The following is a 20,486-nucleotide window of genomic DNA, read 5'->3' as shown; positions in this document are numbered from 1 at the left end:
CATTTGTGTCAAATTCTGTGCATGTTATCAGGCCAAAATCACCAGGGTATGTGAACTTTTGATCAGGGTCATTTGGATGTTTTTGGTTGTCATTAAGATTTAAAAAGAGAAAACACAATAGTTTGACAATAAATGGCTTCACCCAAGCAATAACCACGAGTGGAGAAAAAGTTTTTTTTGTTCATTCACATTCTCTGAAACAAGGCCAAGACAGGAAAAATTTTGCTGGGGTATGTAAACTTTTGAGCACAACTGTATTTAGAGCACATTCCCCAACTTTTACACTACACAACTGAATACAGATAAGCACCCACCACTAATATATAATTAGTTATTATGGAACCCACCATTCAAAACAAATTGTAATCCACCCCTGCGCCCCCCACTAACTGTAACTTGCTACTTCCCCACCTAATATATATATTAGTACCTGTACTATTTCCCCCAATTCATTAGCAGTCACACTCCTGCATCCTCAATGCCCCGTACTCTGTACCTCCTGCTCCTGATTCATTATATTTACATGCACCCTCCACCCCAATTCATTATGTCATGTGCATGCTTTCCCCACCCTCTATTCATCATTTTCTCTCCCCACCCTCCACTCCCAATTCTCCACGCGCTCATCCCCACCCTCCACTTCCAATTATCCACATGCTCATCCCCACCCCCCCACTTCCAATTCTCCATGTACTCCCACCCCTACACACACACACACACACACACACACACACACACACACACACACACACACACTCCCAATGTATCATGTGCTCTCCTCCAAGACCATTTAATTCTTTAAAAAAAAATAAACTTCTCATACGATCCCTGCAGCTGTACTGGGATCCTGGCGCTCTATGCAGGCGCCTAGGCGATGAGTCATCGCCTACGCGCCTTCACCAGCGCGTCAATCAGGGGAAGGAGAGGACTCCCTTGGAGCTGCTGCATGGCCGTTCAGTTTTGACGGCTGTGAGGGCTCCTAGGGTCCCTGCGCCGAGGAGACGTACAGTGTCGCCGGCAGTGCTCTAGCACGATATTCCCCAAGATACCCGGGGGCCCCGTCACACGAACGCGATACCCCAGGGCTCAGTGAGCAGTAGCACAAGAGGGGGGCCCTCGGATCGGCCTAGGCCTCTGCTCTTTGCTTCTGCTCACCGGGCCCCATACAACAGTAAGGTCAGTAATGCCTTGATGGCGGCCCTGATCACATGTGCGTCATGTCGCAGTACAACCCCTGGCAAAAATTATGGAATCACCGGGCTTGGAGGATGTTCATTCAGTTGTTTAATGTTGTTGAAAAAAAAGCAGATCACAGACATGGCACAAAACTAAAGTCATTTCAAATGGCAACTTTATGGCTTTAAGAAACACTAAAAGAAATCAAGATTAAAAATGTGGTACTCAGTAAGGAAAAGAAAGAAATCAAGATTAAAAATGTGGTACTCAGAGGAAAAGTATAATAAAAACATGTCACCACTTCTGTATTTATCACCCACTCCTGGTTTTGGCTTACAAATACTGAGGTAAAAAACTGACCAAATACTGAACATGTGAACGTGGCCTAAAGTAAAAAAAAATAAGGAAAAGTTAAGAGCTATTTTATAAGATTAGGCATACATCTGAGGAGATACGTGTAACACGTAGTGTGAACATAGGCTTACTGTGTTCCAGTAATTTGCCATCCCTCCTTTTGAAAAAATGTTATGCCACGTTGTCAAGCAAGCAGCCAAAAAGCGTCTCAAACTCTTAACCCTTTCATGACATGCGTCGTACACGTACGGCACTTGGCGCGGGCTCCGGCAATGAGCCCGCACCTTTCCGGAGACATGACAGTTGATCTGATCAGCTGTCATGTGCCATTAACAGCCCTGTGGAATGGCTCGCGGCTGTTAATATGTTAAATGACGCTGTCAATCTCTGACAGCGGAATTTAACATGGCTGCGGCTGAAGGATGTCACTAGTAGGTTGGCATGACAGCCCGGGGTCTGCAGGAGACCCCTGCGGTTGTCATTGGCAGATGAGCACTTTTGTTACACATAGCACGGCTGAAGCCTTGCTGTGTGTAACACAGGCGATCAGATGATCGTAGCTTCTAGTCTCCCATGGAGACCATTAAAGCAAGTACAAAAAAATGTTTTAAAAATATAAAAAAATTCAAAATTAATATAAAATTTTAAATCACCCCCTTTTATAAAAAAAAAAAAAAAAAAAAAAAATCAAATATACACATATTTGGTATCGCCACATTTAGAATCGCCCGATCTATAAAAATAATTAATCCGATCGGTAAACGGTGTAATGAGAAAAAGAATCAAAATGCCAGAATTACATTTTTTTGGTCGCTGCAACATTGTAATAAAATGCAGTAACGGGCGATCAAAACATTGTATCTACATCAAAATGGTAAAAAAAAAAATGTCAGCTCGGTACGCACAAAATAAGCCCCCACCCGGCCCCAGATCCTGAAAAACGGAGACGCTACGGGTCTCGGAAAATGGCAACTTTTTTATTTTTTAAACAAAGTTTGGATTTTTTTTTCACCACTTAAATAAAAAAGAACCTATACATGTTTGGTGTCTATGAACTCATAATGATTTGGAGAATAATAATGGCAGGTCAGTTTTAGCATTCAGTGAACGTGGTAAAAAAAAAACTGTGGAATTGTACTTTTTCAAAATTTCACTGCACTTGGACTTTTTTTCCCGTTTTCCAGAACACGATATGGTAAAATCAATGGTGTCGTTCAAAAGTACAATGGCGTGTAAGGGGATATTGACCGAAAAATAAAACAGTTATGGCTCTGGAAAGAAGAGTAAAAAAAAAAAAAAAGAAAAGAAAAGAAAAGGGCCACGGCGTAAATGGGGTTAAGTAAATGACATTTTCTGTCAGCTGAACGAGATTACTTGTCATTTGTACAAAGAGGGAGCTATCCTACAAATATAAAGTACAAACCCTAGTTATGGCTGCAGGGAAGAGTTCCCTGTCATGGCCGCTGAATCACCACAGGCTCTGGCTTGCTGAGCACAGGGTGTGTTCCTGGCAGCAGACGCTGAGGAATGGCGCACGTTCTCTCTGTAGTAGAGCAGGAGTCCGTCGTGCTTACACATAATGCTATTCATGGAAGCACACGGAGCTGAGGGCAGCTGTCACACAGCCCACTCCCACAAGAGCCGAGGACTGAGGGAGTGACGCTCACAGGAGAGAGGGCCGTCCTAGCACTCCGAGGGCCGTCCTAGCACTCCGAGGGCCGTCCCAGCACTCCGAGGGCCGTCCTAGCACTCCCCGGGCCGTCCTAGCACTCCCCGTCCTAGCACTCCGAGGGCCGTCCTAGCACTCCCCGGGCCGTCCTAGCACTCCCGCCCACACTGACACTGCACTGTACACTGTCACTACAGACATCCATACAGCGAGGAGGGAAGAGCCCGCCTGCCATCATGGTGTCGTATGTGGAATGCCTGGTAAGTGCGGTGAGGGCCTGGGCAGCACTGACATGTTTAACCCCTTTCTTGCTGGGGGAAGAATACCTCAGGTGTCCTCTGTATGAGTGATGGTGTCTGGCTTCTCACACCACAGCTTTGGTGCAATGTTTCCCTGCAGTTGTGTTTGGACCTATGACAGCTCCCTGAGACTGGGTTTTCTATACAGCAGCAATAGTTTTACTTTGGGAATTGGGATATAGACCAAACACCATATTTACTGAGCCTCAGGGATAGGCCACGTTCACACATTCAGTATTTTTAAGCCAAAATCAGGAATGGAACTCGTATAATGGAAACACGTCACTACTTCTGTATTTATCACCCACTCCTGGTTTTGGCTACAAATACTGAGGTAAAACACTGACCAAATACTGACGTGTGAACGTGGCCTTACTCTGAATTCACTGATATTCACCCCATTATTGCCCTAAACCAGTGTTTGCCAAACTCCATCCTCACAGCCCCCAACAGATCAGTATTTCCTTAGTATTGCATCGGTGATGGAATTATTATTAAGGCATCAGAAACTGCTACAGGATCCCTCACCTGTACAACACTAAGGAAATCCTTAATGATGTGTTGGGGGCTGTGAGGGTGAGGTTTGGGGAACCCTGCCCTAGACGATCAGGTCTAGTCCCCTATTGATTAGAATGTGCAGTACCCGGCCGCGGCCGTGCTCCGTCCATCCCCGGGAACAGCTGATCGGCCGGGGGTCGGGTGTCGAACCTCCACCGTCCAGACATTGATGACCTTTCCTAAGGCCTTATTCCCACTTCCGCTTTTTTGCATACAAGAAAATTGGACCGATTATGCTGATTAGATTGTGGTACAAGTGTCATTTGATTTTTTTAGTAGGTGGATAAATAAAAAAAAAAATACAACAATTTCTCCACCTACTCCATTCTCAGCGTCTGTGATGTCATCCGAGTGTGGTCCGATTTTTCACCGACCCATTGACTTGCATTGACAATTTTTGATCGGACTTTAGGATCAAAATCGGACATGTGTCCGATATTTGCCGCTGACTCGGCCCGAAGAAAAAATCGGACATGTGAAGGATCCCATAGAATATCATGGGTAGGAGTGCTATCCGTGAAAAACATGGGTGGCACTTGTATGCAAAAATCGGACATCGGAATGAGGCCTAAGGATAGGCTATCAATGTTAAAGGACAACTCCTTTAAGATAGGAAACTGTATTTGACCTATTCTTATTTATTAAATTGTTCATGTAAAAACTATATGCCATATCCATGTACAAAACAGACATATGGATGGCATAAAGATGTAAAAAGCAGATATACAGATGAAAAGTTGTCTGTTCTTTCCTGATTAAAAACAATCTTTCATCTGAGCCCTGACTTACTATATTAAGACCTGGCCTTACCTTTACTGATTTCATTTTCCAAAGTCTGGGGAAAAATTCAGGCTTGATTTTGATTGCGTATCTCTTACTCTTTGGGGGGGGGAGGTGTTGGTGGGCACCTCTCAAACCAGGCCTTATGTCTTTTTGTCTATTCCAAAATACTTTAAGTATTCTCATTTGGCTTAAAAAAGAACCACACTCCAAAAGCTGGTGTGTAGAATTTTTTTTTTTTTTAGTCGTATTGATAAACACTTGAGTAACAAAGGTTTTATATTTTTAGCAATAAGTTTATCATGAAAGCATGATTTCAGTAATATGTCACTACCTGACTATTGATTTCTTTTGACAGGAAGAATTTAATGCAATTATTATAAGTGCTGAAAAGAAACTAATAGTTGTGGATTTTACTGCTACATGGTGCGGACCATGCCAAAAAATAGCTCCTTTCTATGAGGTAAGTTAAAAACTTTAGATTTTTTTTTTTTACTGGAAGAGGTTGTTTAGCTGTGGGAGAAAAGATGTCCGTGATCATAATGAACAAAATAAAAAACCTAATATACTTATTGTGCTGGTTACCCATTAAGGAGAATCTGCCACCACTTTTAAGCTATGTAATTTATTAATTTGGGCATACAAGTTATACACTGCTGAAAACAGTACACCCTGTAAGCCTCATATCAGATGACTTGTTGTCGAGAAATCCACTTTTATCATTTTATGTAAATTAGTTCTTCCAAACTATGGGGAGGACGCTGCCCGAAAGATAACTCTGCTGCCATACTTCATTATCATGTGAATCGACTCCCATAGAGTCACTGTGTGCCTGTGACATCAGGTTTTCAGCATGTACTTTTGTGCCTGCGCAGTCCCAGTGCCGTCGCTACTTTTAAGTGTTCCGCCCTTCTCTTGGCATTAGCTTCAAGTTCCTAATGCGCAGGCGCTGATGAGTCACTGGTACTTCCGGTCCCAGCGTCCTCCGGCGCGCAGAAACACTGTATCAGTGACTCGCCTGCGAAGTAGGAATGTGAAGCCAATGACCAGGGAAGAGCGGAACACTTAGGCCACGGCCCCATTATCAGTATTCGGTCAGTATTTTTTCTCAGGAGTGGGAGCCAAATCCAGGTGAGGAACAATCACAGAAAAGGTATAATAGAAACAAGTCACCAATTCTGCATTTATCACCCACTCCTGGTTTTGGCTACCACTCCTGAGAAAAAATACTGACTAAATACTGCTAGTGGGGCTGTGGCCTTAAAAGGAACGACAGCACTGGGACTGTGCAGGCGCGAGATTACAAGCCGAAAACCCCATGTCACAGGCACACAATGAAGCTGTGGGAGGCGAAGTAAGGAGACAGAGTTATCCTCCAGGCAGCGTTCTCCCCATAGCCTGGAAGAGCTATTTATATAAAGTGATAAAAGCAGATTTCTCAACAACTCATCTGATATGAGGTATACAGGGATCACCCTCCTCAGTTGTCTATAACCTGTATGCCCACATTAATAGGGTACGTAGCTCGAAAATGGTGACAGATTCCCGTTAAGGAACACAGTCATGTGTCCCCGAAGTCCTATAGTCTTTGCTTTGATGGTGTACCGACGCAGTCTCCTTTGAGCCGCCCCTCTTTCACCCGTGATGTCATCAAAGTACATGACTACTAGGGTACTGGCACTGTGAGGTGGCAGAGGAATAGTCCAGACCTCTTCTTCCACTATGCTGCCTCTGCATGCATGCGCAAGTTGACAGCATAGAGGGGCAAGGATGATCTGGTGGGACTTTGTTTTACTTCTCAGGTCATGCTGAAACTGCATACCCCATATCCAGTAGTTGTGCTGATCACACATTTCTCCCTTATGTATTTGTGTTTCATAGGGGAGAGGGGAGTAATACTATATTATGCTTTGTTTGTTTTTGCTAGCTACATGTAATCTGACATGTATTCTTGCACATATTTGTGCTGGCTTTTTTTTTGTCTCAGTATCCCTTTTAAAGGTAAAGGGATTATGTTGAGATAAAAAATTCTCACAAAATTGTATATCAATATACACCGTTTCTCCTGCTTTTTAACAGGGTACCTGCAGATTGGACTGTCATTTTTTCACCTCGCCTCCCCCCAAAAATGGAATAAAAAACTTAAATTGGCAAAATGCTTACGTGTCTTAAAAAAAACAACTATGTAAATCTGTTCTTGCTGACCTACAATATGTGACTTTTTTCTTTTTTTCTGTTATTGCACAGTGAGCACCATAAATATACTTAAAAAGAATGACATTTTTTTTTCAACTTCACCTCACAAAGATTTTTTTGCAGTTTTTGTCATACATTGTATGCTAAATTAACTTTTCATGAAAAAAAATACAACTTCCCCTGTAAAAAAACAAACAAACAAAAAAAAAACCATGGACAGGTCAATGGAAAAAAATAAAAAGTTATGGCTCTTGAAAGGCTGAGATGGAAAAAAAAAACGGAGGCATCAAAGTGTTTGGGTCAAGTTCCAGCTTTGTTTATGCCTGTACAATTCATTCCTCGCAATGCCATTGTTTCTGCACCATGAGTATGGATTTATGCAGTCACAAAAAATGTAAGGGAGATAAAAATCCATCAGAATACACAACAGTTTGTGTCTGATGTTGGTTTCACTGATTACCAGCAACAGGCCAACTGGGCATTGGGTGGTATCTGAGTATAGGTTCACAACACACGTGAAGCCAAGAACGGGGAACGGCTGTCTCTTTCTATGGCCACGGCCCCACTATCAGTATTTGGTCAGTATTCAGTCAGTATTTTTTTCTCAGGAGTGGGAGCCAAAACCAGGAGTGGGTGATAAATGCAGAATTAGTGACTTGTTTCTATTATACCTTTTCTCTGATTGTTCCTCGCCTGGTTTTGGCTCCCACTCCTTAGAAAAAATACTGACCGAATACTGACCAAATACTGATAGTGGGGCCGTGGCCTTAAGGATTATTTTCACACTGCATCTTTTTGTGTGGAAAATGCTGCAAACAGTGCTGACAAAACTCTCAAAAAAGCGACCTATTTGTATCTATGTAATAATAGCTGTTCATATGTTCAGGCATTTGAGCTTCTTTTAATGGCGTCTTTTGAAAGTCTAAAGCAAGAGATTAAAAGAAGTGTTATATACAGCCTTCAGGCATTTTCCGATAGGAAGATGCTCAATACAGTACTTTACAATATACGTCAATGGAAAGGAAAAAAATGTGCTAAGATGCCTAGGAGGTTTTTTGTGCCTTTTGTAAGCATTTCTGCTGCAAGAAAAGCTAGCATTTTCTGCATTCCTTTGATGGATTTCAACAAACGCAGGCCCAGAGAAATGGAGGGTTACCTGAAGCATCTACTGCTTGAAAAATGGATGTTTTGGACTGCCAGCAAAAGATGCAGTGTAAATATATATCGTAAGTGTATGTGCACACATTCAGTATTTGCAGCAGAAAAATGTTGCATAAAATTCACGCTATTTTTACTTGCGTTTTTTGATGCGTTTTCCCCGCTCATTAGTATGGGTGAAATCTGCAGCAAAAACGCTGAAAGAATTAATATGCTGCAGTTTTACATCTGCTCCAAATCTGCAAGGAAAAAATTAGCAACGTGTGTAAGAGACTTCAGGATTCTCATTCACTTTGCTGGTACTAGGAAAGCCTTCAGGTTTTGTGATAAATGTGCGCAAAAGCAACCTCACAAAAACACAATGTGTGCACACAGCCTTGGGGTTCAAATAAACCTGTAGACTTTGCTATGTCAGGGTGAGATGTTTTTTTTTTTTTATCTTTAATTAACCATTTGTGTTTGCTCTACAGTCCCTCGCCAGTAAATACCCAGCAATTCTCTTATACAAGGTTGATGTGGATCTTGCAGCGGTAAGATACAGCTTAATTTTAATACTCTTGTCATAGATCATTCAGTGCCCTAAAAAAGTAAATTCTATTTTCATCTATGTGATCGCCTCACAAGCATGATGGTGCCATTTCCAATTCAGCCTCATATATTGCTTGTTTCTTACACACTGTTTCTTCAGTGGTGTAGGTTTTAGATTAGGACAGTAGACCTCATTTCTATATTTTAGGTTAGACGTGTTTATCAATGTACCTTTTTATTACTCAAATCACATGGAAATGGTGAAGATTTGATACATCCAATAGGGCCCCAAAAAATTTAAATTGTATGAGATCCCACCAGTAGTTTGGAGATATTCTTTAACCTCTTCACCCTTGAGCAATATATACAATATATATATTTTATTTAAGTGGTGAAAAAAAAAATTGGAAATTTGTAAAAAAAAAAAACAACAACAAACTTTGTGTCGCCATTGTCCGATACCCATAATGCTTTCAATTTTTGGGATATTGGGCTGTGTGATGGCTTTTTTTCTGTGCCCTGAGTTAACTTTTTTACTGATAACATTTTGGGGTAGATACGATGTTCTGATCGCCTCACTGAATTTTATTGCAATTTTGCGGCGGCCAAAAAAACGTAATTCTAGTGTCTGGATTTTTTTCTCATTATGTTGTTTACTGATCGTATTAATTAACTTTATATTTTGTGAGATCGGACTTTTATGAACACAGCAATACCAAATATATGTATAAATCCCTGACAGTGGCATTTAACAGGTTAACAGCCGCGGCACCGATATTAAAGGAACATGATGGTTGATTAAATCAGTCATCATCTGCTGGGAAAGATGAGGGCTTGGCATGCGAGCCTGTGTCAAAGTCTGGGACACGACATATGATGTAAATGTACATCATATGTCGTGAAGGGGTTAATGAAAGTTTTCTGACATTAGCAATGTTATTTTAAAATCTCAGACAAACAATAGAATTCTGTGAGCAGTGAATTTGGTATATAAATAACAACCCAAATGTGTCAATGGGCTGGAAACTTTGGGGTTCAATCACTTGACTTTATTTTGGATCCATCCAATTTAATTCGTCATACTTTTGGGATCAGGAAAGCGTTCCCAAGCCTAACCTTAGAAAGAGTTGTCTGATCTAACCAGACAAAATCTTTTTACTACTCGCATAAGAACTAACAGGCAGGTAGTTGCTACCTACCTGCCTGTTGTGCCCCGTGCCGATCTCAACCTCTCATAGAGCAATCTCATAGACCGGTCTTGCCGGCGATTCTACGGCTTCTGTTCCACTCTGCTCTGTTGACAGGGAGTGACTGCCAGGGCTGTGGAGTCTGAGTCGGAGCCCATTTTGATGGAGTCGGTATAAAATGGACAAACTCCGACTCCTAAAATATATAACAAATTGGGTACAGTAGTTCAATGCAGTTTGTGGGGAATATTTTTTTCATAAGAATTTGGGAAAGTTATGAAATGTCCTATAAGTGTCTGTCCTATTCCTGATCTAAGGGTCTAGACTTTTAACTGAGATTAATCTGTGCTACAGTAAATTTATCACTTAAACATGAGCCGTGTATGAGGGAGTCGTGGAGTTGGTGTCATGGAAATTGAGGAGTCGGAGGTTTGGCTTACCGACTCCACAGCCCTGGTGACTGCCCACATAATGCTGATTGACAGGCAGCAGGAAGCCAAGTGTCATTCAGTATGATGTTGGCAGTCATGGCCTGTCAACAGAGCAAGAAGAGCTGGCAGAACAGGGCAGGTAGAACAGGCAGATAGTTGCCTCTGTTAGCAACTACCTGCCTGTTCGCTTTTAGGCCCATAGTAAAAAAGTAAAATGGTCCTGGACAACCCCTTTTAACCCCTTAGTGACCGGACCAATTTTTTTAAATCTGACCAGTGTCACTTTATGTAGTAATAACTCTGGAACGCTTCCACAAATCCCATTGATTTTTTGTTTTGAGACTGTTTTTTTTTTTTTTTTTGTGACACATGATACTTTAGAATAATCGTAAATTTAGGTTGATATGTTTTGCCTTTATTTATAAAATAATGTCCGCTTTACATCAGCACCATTTGTAAAGTGTTGTTTTATTTTGTTAGCATTTTAGAAGGTTTAAAAATGTAGCAATAATTTTTCATTTTTTCAAGGAAATTTACAAAACTCATTTTCTTAAGGACCTGTTCAGTTTTGAAGTGACTTTGGGGGGTCCTATATGTTGGAAACCACCAAAAAGTGATACCATTTTAAAAACTGCACCCCTCAATGTGTTTACAATTGCTTTCAGGTAGTTCATTAACCCTTCAGGTGCTTTTCAGGAAGTAATGGAAAGTGGCATGACGAGAATGAAAAAGTTTATTTTTACCACCTAAATTTTGATAACTTCTGAACAGGCCGCTATAGCCGAAAGACTCTAAGGCCGTTATTTGGCCGTTACCTGCCATGGCAAACATCAAGACCACACAATCAAGATCTCAGGGTGCCGATGAGGTTAAAGAGGGAGCCCCCACACTCTGTTAACTATTTAGATTTTGTAGTCCCTATTGACAGCAGAATCTAAGGGTTTAAAAGTCCATGGTCAGTGCCAACACTGATCGTGGCTAATGCAGCAAGTTGTCAGCTATAATATACAGGTGACAGTTACAGGATTGTCACCTTTCGGGGAACGCTGTTCTCTTATATCGCAGGTCAGTAAAAAGATGTCTATTGGTCACTAAGGGGTTAACATTTTCATGAATAGCTCATTAACCTATTAATGAACAGATTTTAAAGGATAGCAATAAGCAGTGATTACATTTCCTAATCTACCATTTAATATAACATTTTTCAGAATGAGATTATTCTGAAATTGCTGTTTATGGCACATCCTTTTACAGTATATTTGTGTAGCTGCATCAGAGGTGATACTATGCTGTGAAGTTCTGAAAACCCCTCCAAAAGTCTGCATGTCTGTATATCATATTGTCATTCAGCAGTACACTCTGATCTCTAGGGACAAGCTTTAGTTTTCTTTCTTCACAAGCATGGTTTATGTTTTTCAGGATATAGCTGCTGAATGTGGCATAAGAGCTATGCCTACGTTTCAATTTTACAAGGATGGAAAAAAGGTATGGTCTACCTGTGACGTAATTATGATGTTGGGGACATCCTTATAACAGTGACAGTGTAATATTTCTAGTTGCATTATTGTATTGAGAAAAGGAGAATAGAAAACTGTCTGTACGTGACCGCAAGTTTGTAAATCCTGTATGGATGGTCTCATGATGCCCACTAAAATGGAGTGGAATCCTAAGGCTATGTGCCCACGTAGTGGATTTGATGCAGAGTGTTTTTGCCTCTCTCTGGCAGAAAAAAACGCATGCAGATTTACATGCGTTTTTTCAGCGTTTTCGCATGCGTTTTTTCAAGCACTTTTCCAAGCGATTTTGAGCATCACTTGGAAAAGTGCTTGACAAGTTGGTCACACAATATAAATCCATTCAACCGGCATGGATTTATATTGTGTGACCAACTTAGATGCTTTTAAATGCTGCATCTATAGTAAAAAAAAAGAATTAAAAAGTTAAAAATAAAAAAAAATCTGTATATTCACCTCTCCGGCGGCCCCCGGTCTGCTCCCGGCGGCGTCCTCTCTCCTCGGCGTCCCGCAGTGTACTTGCAGGACCTGCGGTGACGTCATTTAGTCAGCTGTTGGTCACACGACCATCACCTGACTGCTGACGTGAGCGGTCACGTGACCATCAGCTGACTAAATGACGTCACCGCAGGTCCTGCAAGTACACTGCGGGACGCCGAGGAGAGAGGACGCCGCCGGGAGCAGACCGGGGGCCGCCGGAGAGGTGAATATACAGATTTTTTTTTATTTTTAACTTTTTTATTTCTTTTTTTCACCGCGTAGTAGCCGGGATGAAGAGGAGTTGTAGTCTCCTCTTCATCCCGGGTACCACACGAACCGCGATTACGCTGCAAATTCGCTGCCATTGAATTTTATTGAAACGCAGCAAATCCACATATACCTGCGGGTTTGCTGCGTTTCAATGTTCCTCAATGGCCGCGAATTTGCGGCATAATCGTGGTAGAAATGGTCATGCTGCGTTTTGCAACGCAATGCGAATTCGGCGCGCTAATTAGCGCATCATGTGCACAGCACATCCGAATTCACATTGCTTTGCATGGCAGACGGTTTTACAAGGTTTTTCGCAGCCGCAAAAACGCTACGTGGGCACATAGCCTAATAGTATGCATAGTAAACGCTGTTAGGATATCCCATATTACACTCACTACTTCATTTTACACTTGGCCCGGAAACCACTTTGCCACAAACAATCTTTACAATGTTATATAGAATGGGAGCTCTGCGAACTTTCTGCTGTCTGTCGGCATCCCGACAGTTTCTTCAGGGTTTTGCAAATATATTCACTCTCTACATATACCGGTGAAAAAAAATACTTATTGCTGCCGTTCTTTTATTTTGTTTCCTTTTATTATGCTATTCATTTTGTTGTAAAAATGACCCAACAACATTATTCTTCAGGCCAATAGATACAATAGTTAGGACATTAGGCATTCATTAGTGGGAGGCTAAGGCAGGAGAATAACACAGGAGGTAAGGAGTTAGCAGAAGTCAACTGCAATGCACTCCTGGTCACATCCAAATAGTTGTGCCCACCTTCACAAAGTGAAGAAGGCACAGGAGTGGGTAGAGAGGCTAGAAGGACTGAATGACACAGTAGTTTTTTTTTAATTGATATGTTTAAATGAATATAGGGCTTTACTTGAGTTATTTTGTTTGACAAGTAAATGTTTGTCTCTAACCTACAGGTTGATGAGCTCTGTGGTGCTGATCCGGATAAACTTGAATCTTTAATTAAGAAGTGGACACAAGATCAATGAAGATCTTGTCCAAAATCGCATGCAGATACTGTAATTTGCCTTAAGAGTTGAACAACTGCATCTTTATCCTTTTCCTGTTTTCCTGCAGTCATCTCCATATCCTAGGATCCTGAGAAATTTCATAGTAGGACAACTCACTACCTCCACTTAAAAGGATTGTGGTCATTGGTAGCATTAATGAAGATTGTCTTTTCTTAAATGCTTCCCAACTACGGTCACTATAGAACAGGCTTCATCTTCATCATAGAAGTAATCATCCCTAGACTCCCATATGTGCACATACATAGAAGTGTTTGCTCAGACTGACAAACTTCAGTTTATAATGTAAGCAGAAATACTAGCTGGAAGTTGAGCACCGTTTATTGGAAGCCACTAAACCACTTTCATTTTCTGACCTATATTCTTTGGAGTTTTTTTGTTTTTTCTATGACTGTCTACATTTCACATTTGTTTGACTAGATGTAGACTAGTTCACTGGTTTCAACTGCTTCTTTCGGCATGATCTTAATTTGCAGAAAAATGTAGTTAACATATACTGTAAAGAATTTAAGTTAAAAAAATAATAGATACGATTTCTATTTAAAAAATCATGAGTACAACTATTTAAGTAACCATGTGTACAGCTAGGACTACTTTACTGAAGATGTTTGTGACCTTCTTTTTAGTTCAGAACTCTGTTCTTCAGAATTCTAGGATTTCCCATATTGCAATAACATTTTCCTTCCATATATTGCCATTAAAATTCTCCAAGAAACTAAACTATATTTTGCGGAGTTGTTATTTCCAAGAACCATCTTAACAGATAAAATACCCTTCAACGTACTATATTCATAACGTGCAGACCTGGGCAAAGTGCTGCCTGAGTGCCACATGCGGCCCTTCTGCTGTTCTGGGGTGGATGGGGACATCCAAAGGGCTAAATACAGTGGGGTCCTGCACCATATGGCTGCTCCCTGCCCGGCATCTCACTTGCATCTTCTTTCTCAGGACTCCAGTGAATACAATGATAGAACAGGAAGCCTCCAGCTCCGTTTCATTATTCAACTAGTGTAACTTGTGCCTCTTCTCAGCGGGTGCAATGGTATCACCAGGTTGGGCATGTTGTGCAGAAGTTCAGTGCACAAGAGTGTACATTGCTGAGCAGCGCATCGAAGGGAATGGGGTGAGGTGAATAGCTTTTATTTTAATTATCAGGCAGTACTTGTGTGAAAGGCCATAATATTTTAGGGACATCATACTTGTGTGGGAAGCTATTATACTGTGTGAGGGTGTGTGGGTGCCCATTATAGTGGGTGAGGGTTTGTGGGGAAATCATACTGTGTGTGTGTGGGGGGAGACCTGTTGATCAAGGTACATCTATACTTGATCTATATGATTGTTTTTTATATACAGTGGGTACGGAAAATATTCAGACCCCTTTAAATGTTTCACTCTTTGTTTCATTGCAGCCATTTGGTAAATTCCAAAAAGTTTATTTTTTTCTCATTAAAGTACACTCTGCACCCCACCTTGACTGAAAAAAACAGAAATGTAGAAATGTTTGCAAATTTATTAAAAAAGAAAAGCTGAAATATCACATGGTCATAAGTATTTAGACCCTTTGCTCAGACACTCATATTTAAGTCACATGCTGTCCATTTCCTTGTGATCCTCCTTGAGATGGTTCTACTCCTTTATTGGAGTCCAGCTGTGTTTAATTAAACTGATAGGACTTGATTTGGAAAGGCACACACCTGTCTATATAAGACCACACAGCTCACAGTTCATGTCAGACCAAATGAGAATCATGAGCTCAAAAGGAACTGCCCAAGGAGCTCAGAGACAGAATTGTGGCAAGGCACAGATCTGGCCATGGTTACAAAAGAATTTCTGTATTACTCAAGGTTCCTAAGAGCACAGTGGCCTTCATAATCCTTAAATGGAAGAAGTTTGGGACCACCAGAAGTATTCCTAGACCTGGCCGTCCAGCCAACTGAGCAATTGTGGGAGAAGAGCCTTGGTGAGAGAGGTAAAGAAGAACCCTAAGATCACTGTCGCTGAGCTCCAGAGATGCAGTAGAGAGAGTGGAGAAAGTTCCACAAAGTCAACTATCACTGCAGCCCTCCACCAGTCGGTCCTTTATGGCAGAGTGGCCCGACGGAAGCCTCTCCTCAGTGCAAGACATATGAAAGCCCTCATAGTTTGCTCAAAAACACATGAAGGACTCCCAGACTTTGAGAAATAAGATTCTCTGGTCTGATGAGACGAAGATAAAATTTTTTGGTGATAATTCTAAGCGGTATGTGTGGAGAAAACCAGGTACTGCTCATCACCTGCCCAATACAATCCCAACAGTGAAACAGAGTGGTGGCAGCATCATGCTATGGGGGTGTTTTTCAGCTGCAGGGACAGGACGACTAGTTGCAATTGAAGGAAACATGAATGCGGCCAAGTACAGAGTTATCCTGGATGAAAACCTCTTCCAGAGTGCTGTGAACCTCAGACTTGGCCAAAGTTTCACCTTTAAACAAGACAATGACCCTAAGCACACAGCTAAAATAACAAAGGAGTGGCTTCAGAACACCTCTGTGACCATTCTTGACTGGCCCAGCCAGAGCCCTGACCTAAACCCAATTGAGCATCTCTGGAGAGACCTGAAAATGACTGTCTACCAACGATCACCATCCAACCTGACGGAACTGGAGGGGATCTGCAAGGAAGTATGGCAGAGGATCTCAAAATCCAGATGTGAAAAACTTGTTGCATCATTCCCAAGAAGACTCATGGCTGTACTAGCTCAAAAGGGTGCTTCTACTCAATACTGAGCAAAGGGTCTGAATACTTATGACCATGTGATATTTCAGTTTTTCTTTTTTAATAAATTTGCAAAAATTTCTACATTTCTGTTTTTTTCAGTCAAGATGGGGTGCAGAGTGATGAGAAAAAAAATGAACTTTTTAGAATTTACCAAATGGCTGCAGTGAAACAAAGAGTGAAAAATTTAAAGGGGTCTGAATACTTTCCGTACCCACTGTAATCAGTGTATGATATGGTTTTGATTAGCTGGCACAGGTAAGACTACAAGTTACAATAAGCCCAGTTGTAACCTATATTAATCCTTTTCTGATGTTGGACGTAATAATACGTATCTGCGCCTTGGGCTTATTGGACCAGATATGTATTATTACATATTACATTATTACATCACAGAGACTGTGCAGGCGCGATCGCCGCCGGGTGTCACCTGATTCTAACAGCTGACACCCAGTACCATGTGCCAGGAGTGGTGCCGCACCGCTCCCGGCACATTAACCTCCCAAATGCTGCGATCGAAGTCGATCTCAGCGTTTCCGGGGCAAGCATCGGTAAGAGCGCCCCTCTTACCTTGTATCCGGGGTCCCAAGCTGTGTGTGCTGGGTCCGGACAGTTGCCGTTGTGACCCAATGTCGCCATGACTACGTCGGGTCACCAGACATCAGGAAGTTAGGTTGATCGTGCTCAGTGCATAATCTACCTAACTTGTGTGTGCATCCCTATGCTGTGCAAGCGATCAGACTGCAAAGAATGAAAGTGCCATAGAGGGACAAAGTGTAAAAGTAAAAAAAAAGTGTCAAAGTGAAAAAAAAAATTGTGAGAAAATGAAAAAAGAATCCAAAACAATAAAAATATAGTGTACCCATAAATGAATATTATTATGGAAAAAAAACAATAAAAGTACACATATTTGGTATTGCCGCGTCCGGAACGTCCTGACCTATAAAACTGTCCCACTAGTTAACCTCTTTAGTGAACACGGTAAAAAAAATAAACGAAGCAAAAAAGACATGCATGCACCCCACACACTTGCACTCCTTATGCGGCTTCTAAATTTATAGGGCAGACTAAACCATCAGTTGAGGGGCATTGTGGGAGCTGCTTGTGGATAAATTAGCAGCCGATCAACACACCATAAGATGGCTAGTTGATCAACGAAACAACTAACACCATGGCAGGCTACACAGAATAACACCTTCCACCATCAGATAATGTCTACAGTGAGGGAAGGACAGACATGTATCAGTGAGTATTGAATGGAATATAACAGATGACATACAGTGAAGGAAATAATTATTTGATCCCTTGCTGTTTTAGTAAGTTTGCCCACTGACAAAGACATGAACAGTCTATAATTTTAAGAGTAGGTTAATTTTAACATTGATAGAATATCCCCCCCAAAAAAATCAAGAAAATCACATTGTATAAATTGGATAATTTTTTTTGCATTTTGCAGTGAGAGATAAGTATTTGATTCCTATGGCAAACAACACTTAACACTTGGTGGCAAAACCCTTGTTGGAAAGCACAGCAGTCAGACGTGTTTTGTAGTTGATGATGAGGGTTGCACACATGTCAGGAGGAATTTTGGTCCACTCCTCTTTGCAGATCATCTCTAAATCATTCAGATTTTGAGGCTGTCGCTTGGCAACTCGGAGCTTCAACTCCCTTCATAAGTTTTCTCTGGGATTAAGGTCTGGAGACTGGCTAGGCCACTCCATGACCTTAATGTGCTTCTTTTTGAGCCACTCCTTTGTTACCTTGGCTGTATGTTTTGGGTCATTGTCTTGCTGGAAGACCCAGCCACGACCTATTTTTAATGTCCTGGCGGAGGGAAGGAGGTTGTCACTCAGGATTTTACGGTACATTGCTCCATCCAGTCTCCCATTGATGTGGTGAAGTCGTCCAGTGCCCTTAGCAGAGAAACACCCCCAAAACATAATGTTTCCACCTCCATGGTTGACCGTGGGGACGGTGTTCTTTGGGTCATGGGCAGCATTTCTCTTCCTCCAAACACGGCGATTTGAGTTAATGCCATAAAGTTTAATTTTTGTCTCATCTGACCACAGCACCTTCTCCCAATAACTCACAGAATCATCCAGGTGTTCATTGGAAAACTTCAGACTGGCCTGCACATGTGCCTTCTTGAGCAGGGGGACCTTGCGGGCGCTGCAGGATTTTAAACCTTTAAGGTGTAATGTGTTACCAATGTTTTTCTTGGTGACTGTGGTCCCAGCTGCCTTGATCATTAACCAGTTCCCCCTGTGGCGTTTTAGGCTGATCTCTCACCTTCCTCATGATCAAGGATACCCCACGAGGTGAGATTTTGCATGGTGCCCCAGATCAATGTCGATTGACAGTCATTTTGTATTTCTTCCATTTTCTTACTATTGCACCAACAGTTGTCTCCTTCTCACCCAGCGTCTTACTTATGGTTTTGTAGCCCATTCCAGCTTTGTGCTGGTCTGTGATCTTGTCCCTGACAACCTTAGAAAGCTCTTTGGTCTTGCCTATGTTGTAGAGGTTAGAGTCTGACTGATTAATTGAGTCTGTGGACCGGAGTCTTTTATACAGGTGACTATGTAAGACAGCTGTCTTTAATGCACGTAATGAGTTGATTAGGAGTGTATAACTGGTCTGTAGGAGCCAGAACTCATAATGGTTTGTAGGGGATCAAATACTTATTTATAAATGCAAATAATTTATCTAATTTATACAATGTGATTTTCTTGATTTTTTTTTATGTTCTATCTCTCAATGTTAAAATTAACCTAACCTTAAAATTATAGACTGTTCATGTCTTTGTCAGTGGGCAAACTTACAAAAACAGCAACGGAGCAAATAATTATTTCCTTCACTGTATAGCAAAGATCCATTAAGCAGAGATATTGTACCATTAGATTGTTTCAGGGAGAAATAGCAGCAGATGACAGAGACAGCAAGCAGAGATATTGTACCTGTGGGAAAATAGAAGATGGGTGTTAGTCCAGTGTCGAATGAAATAACTGTCCACACTTGGCACCTATGACACACTTTGCGCAAGAAGACATGTGCATGTGACGCACCCCTGGGCCTTCGTCGCGCGGCATCGCGCGCACGGGAGCTTACCCGGAGCCGGATCTGTTGAGGGTTGTAGTCTCGTGGCGGTGACCCGGTCCGTGCCCAGGGAGTCAAACTGAGCGGCGATGTATTAGCGGTAGATGTTGGATGACTACGCCACCCGTTGAATGCAGCTTTGGAGCTGCCGCTGCAGAGCAGACCGCTGAGGCCGGTGGAAGGATGGTGCAGCGGGGATGGTATAACCCCCAACGGGAGGGGTATGGCCTCAGGGCAGCAGGTGTAGATGATGGGGGTTGTGATGGTGCGGTAAGGAGGCACAGAGACGTGGGATGCAGTTTCAGGGTTTTTACTCACTGGTGTTGCTCCAGTCACTTCGGCCGGGAGTGACCACCCGAGCCGTGCTGCGTCCACCAGGTGCAGGACTCGGCCAACCCCCAGGCAATTCCGGAACGTGGTCCTGAGCTCCCTTCTCTCTCTCTCTCTCCGGCCATCCCCACCAGGGATCCACCTTTGTCCGGTTCCCTTGGGCCTCTATATGGTAAAACCTTTTAAGGCTTTCCTGACCCTACTCGTGGTGTACCTTCCTGGTGAATGTGGTGAGGGTCGTGGCAAAACTTGACCACGACCTCCGGTTCCTGATTAAGGATGTTTTGCCTCCGTCAGTTTGGGATCCGGTGCCCTCTTCTGCCAACCCTTCACCCTTTTTAGCTCACTCGTGGGATCTCAGGGTTCCCTCTTGGTCTTATGCCTCTGGGCCTTTCTTCCTCTTCCTCTCTGCTTCAGGCCTGGCCATGGAGCTGGGCCCAGCCGGAGCCACAGCTCCCTGTCAGCCCTCCTGGCTGAACTCCTCCTCAGAACTCTCCTGACAGACTGACCCTATCTCTAGATGGTGCCCACCATATATACTCCCTCTATGTGTGAGCCCAGGTGACTAGCACCCAATGGGCTCCTACCTCTATGCCCAGAGCCCCTCCCCTATCTGCCCCTACACTACTGGGATGTTCCTCCCCCCCTCCCACTCCAGCC

The 20,486-nt window shown here is 42.4% G+C and overlaps 1 protein-coding gene across 1 annotated transcript; it reads left to right on the top strand.

Annotated features, from left to right (window-relative positions):
• Window positions 1-3,358: 3,358 nt before the first annotated feature.
• LOC141211386 (thioredoxin-like) lies at window positions 3,359-14,366 on the top strand. Its single transcript, XM_073664821.1, has 5 exons — window positions 3,359-3,459; window positions 5,195-5,299; window positions 8,661-8,720; window positions 11,756-11,821; window positions 13,536-14,366. The coding sequence occupies exons 1-5, from the start codon at window positions 3,436-3,438 to the stop codon at window positions 13,605-13,607; spliced, it is 327 nt and encodes a 108-aa protein (XP_073520922.1). The 5' UTR covers window positions 3,359-3,435; the 3' UTR covers window positions 13,608-14,366.
• The last annotated feature ends 6,120 nt before the right edge of the window (window positions 14,367-20,486 follow it).

The sequence above is a fragment of the Phyllobates terribilis genome, unplaced genomic scaffold (assembly GCF_046119375.1).
Source record: "Phyllobates terribilis strain yellow unplaced genomic scaffold, ASM4611937v1 Scaffold_1__5_contigs__length_1240528914, whole genome shotgun sequence".
Classification (NCBI taxonomy): domain Eukaryota; kingdom Metazoa; phylum Chordata; class Amphibia; order Anura; family Dendrobatidae; genus Phyllobates; species Phyllobates terribilis.
Note: the sequence above shows the minus strand (reverse complement) of the source record. Positions and strands in the feature narration are given on the sequence as shown.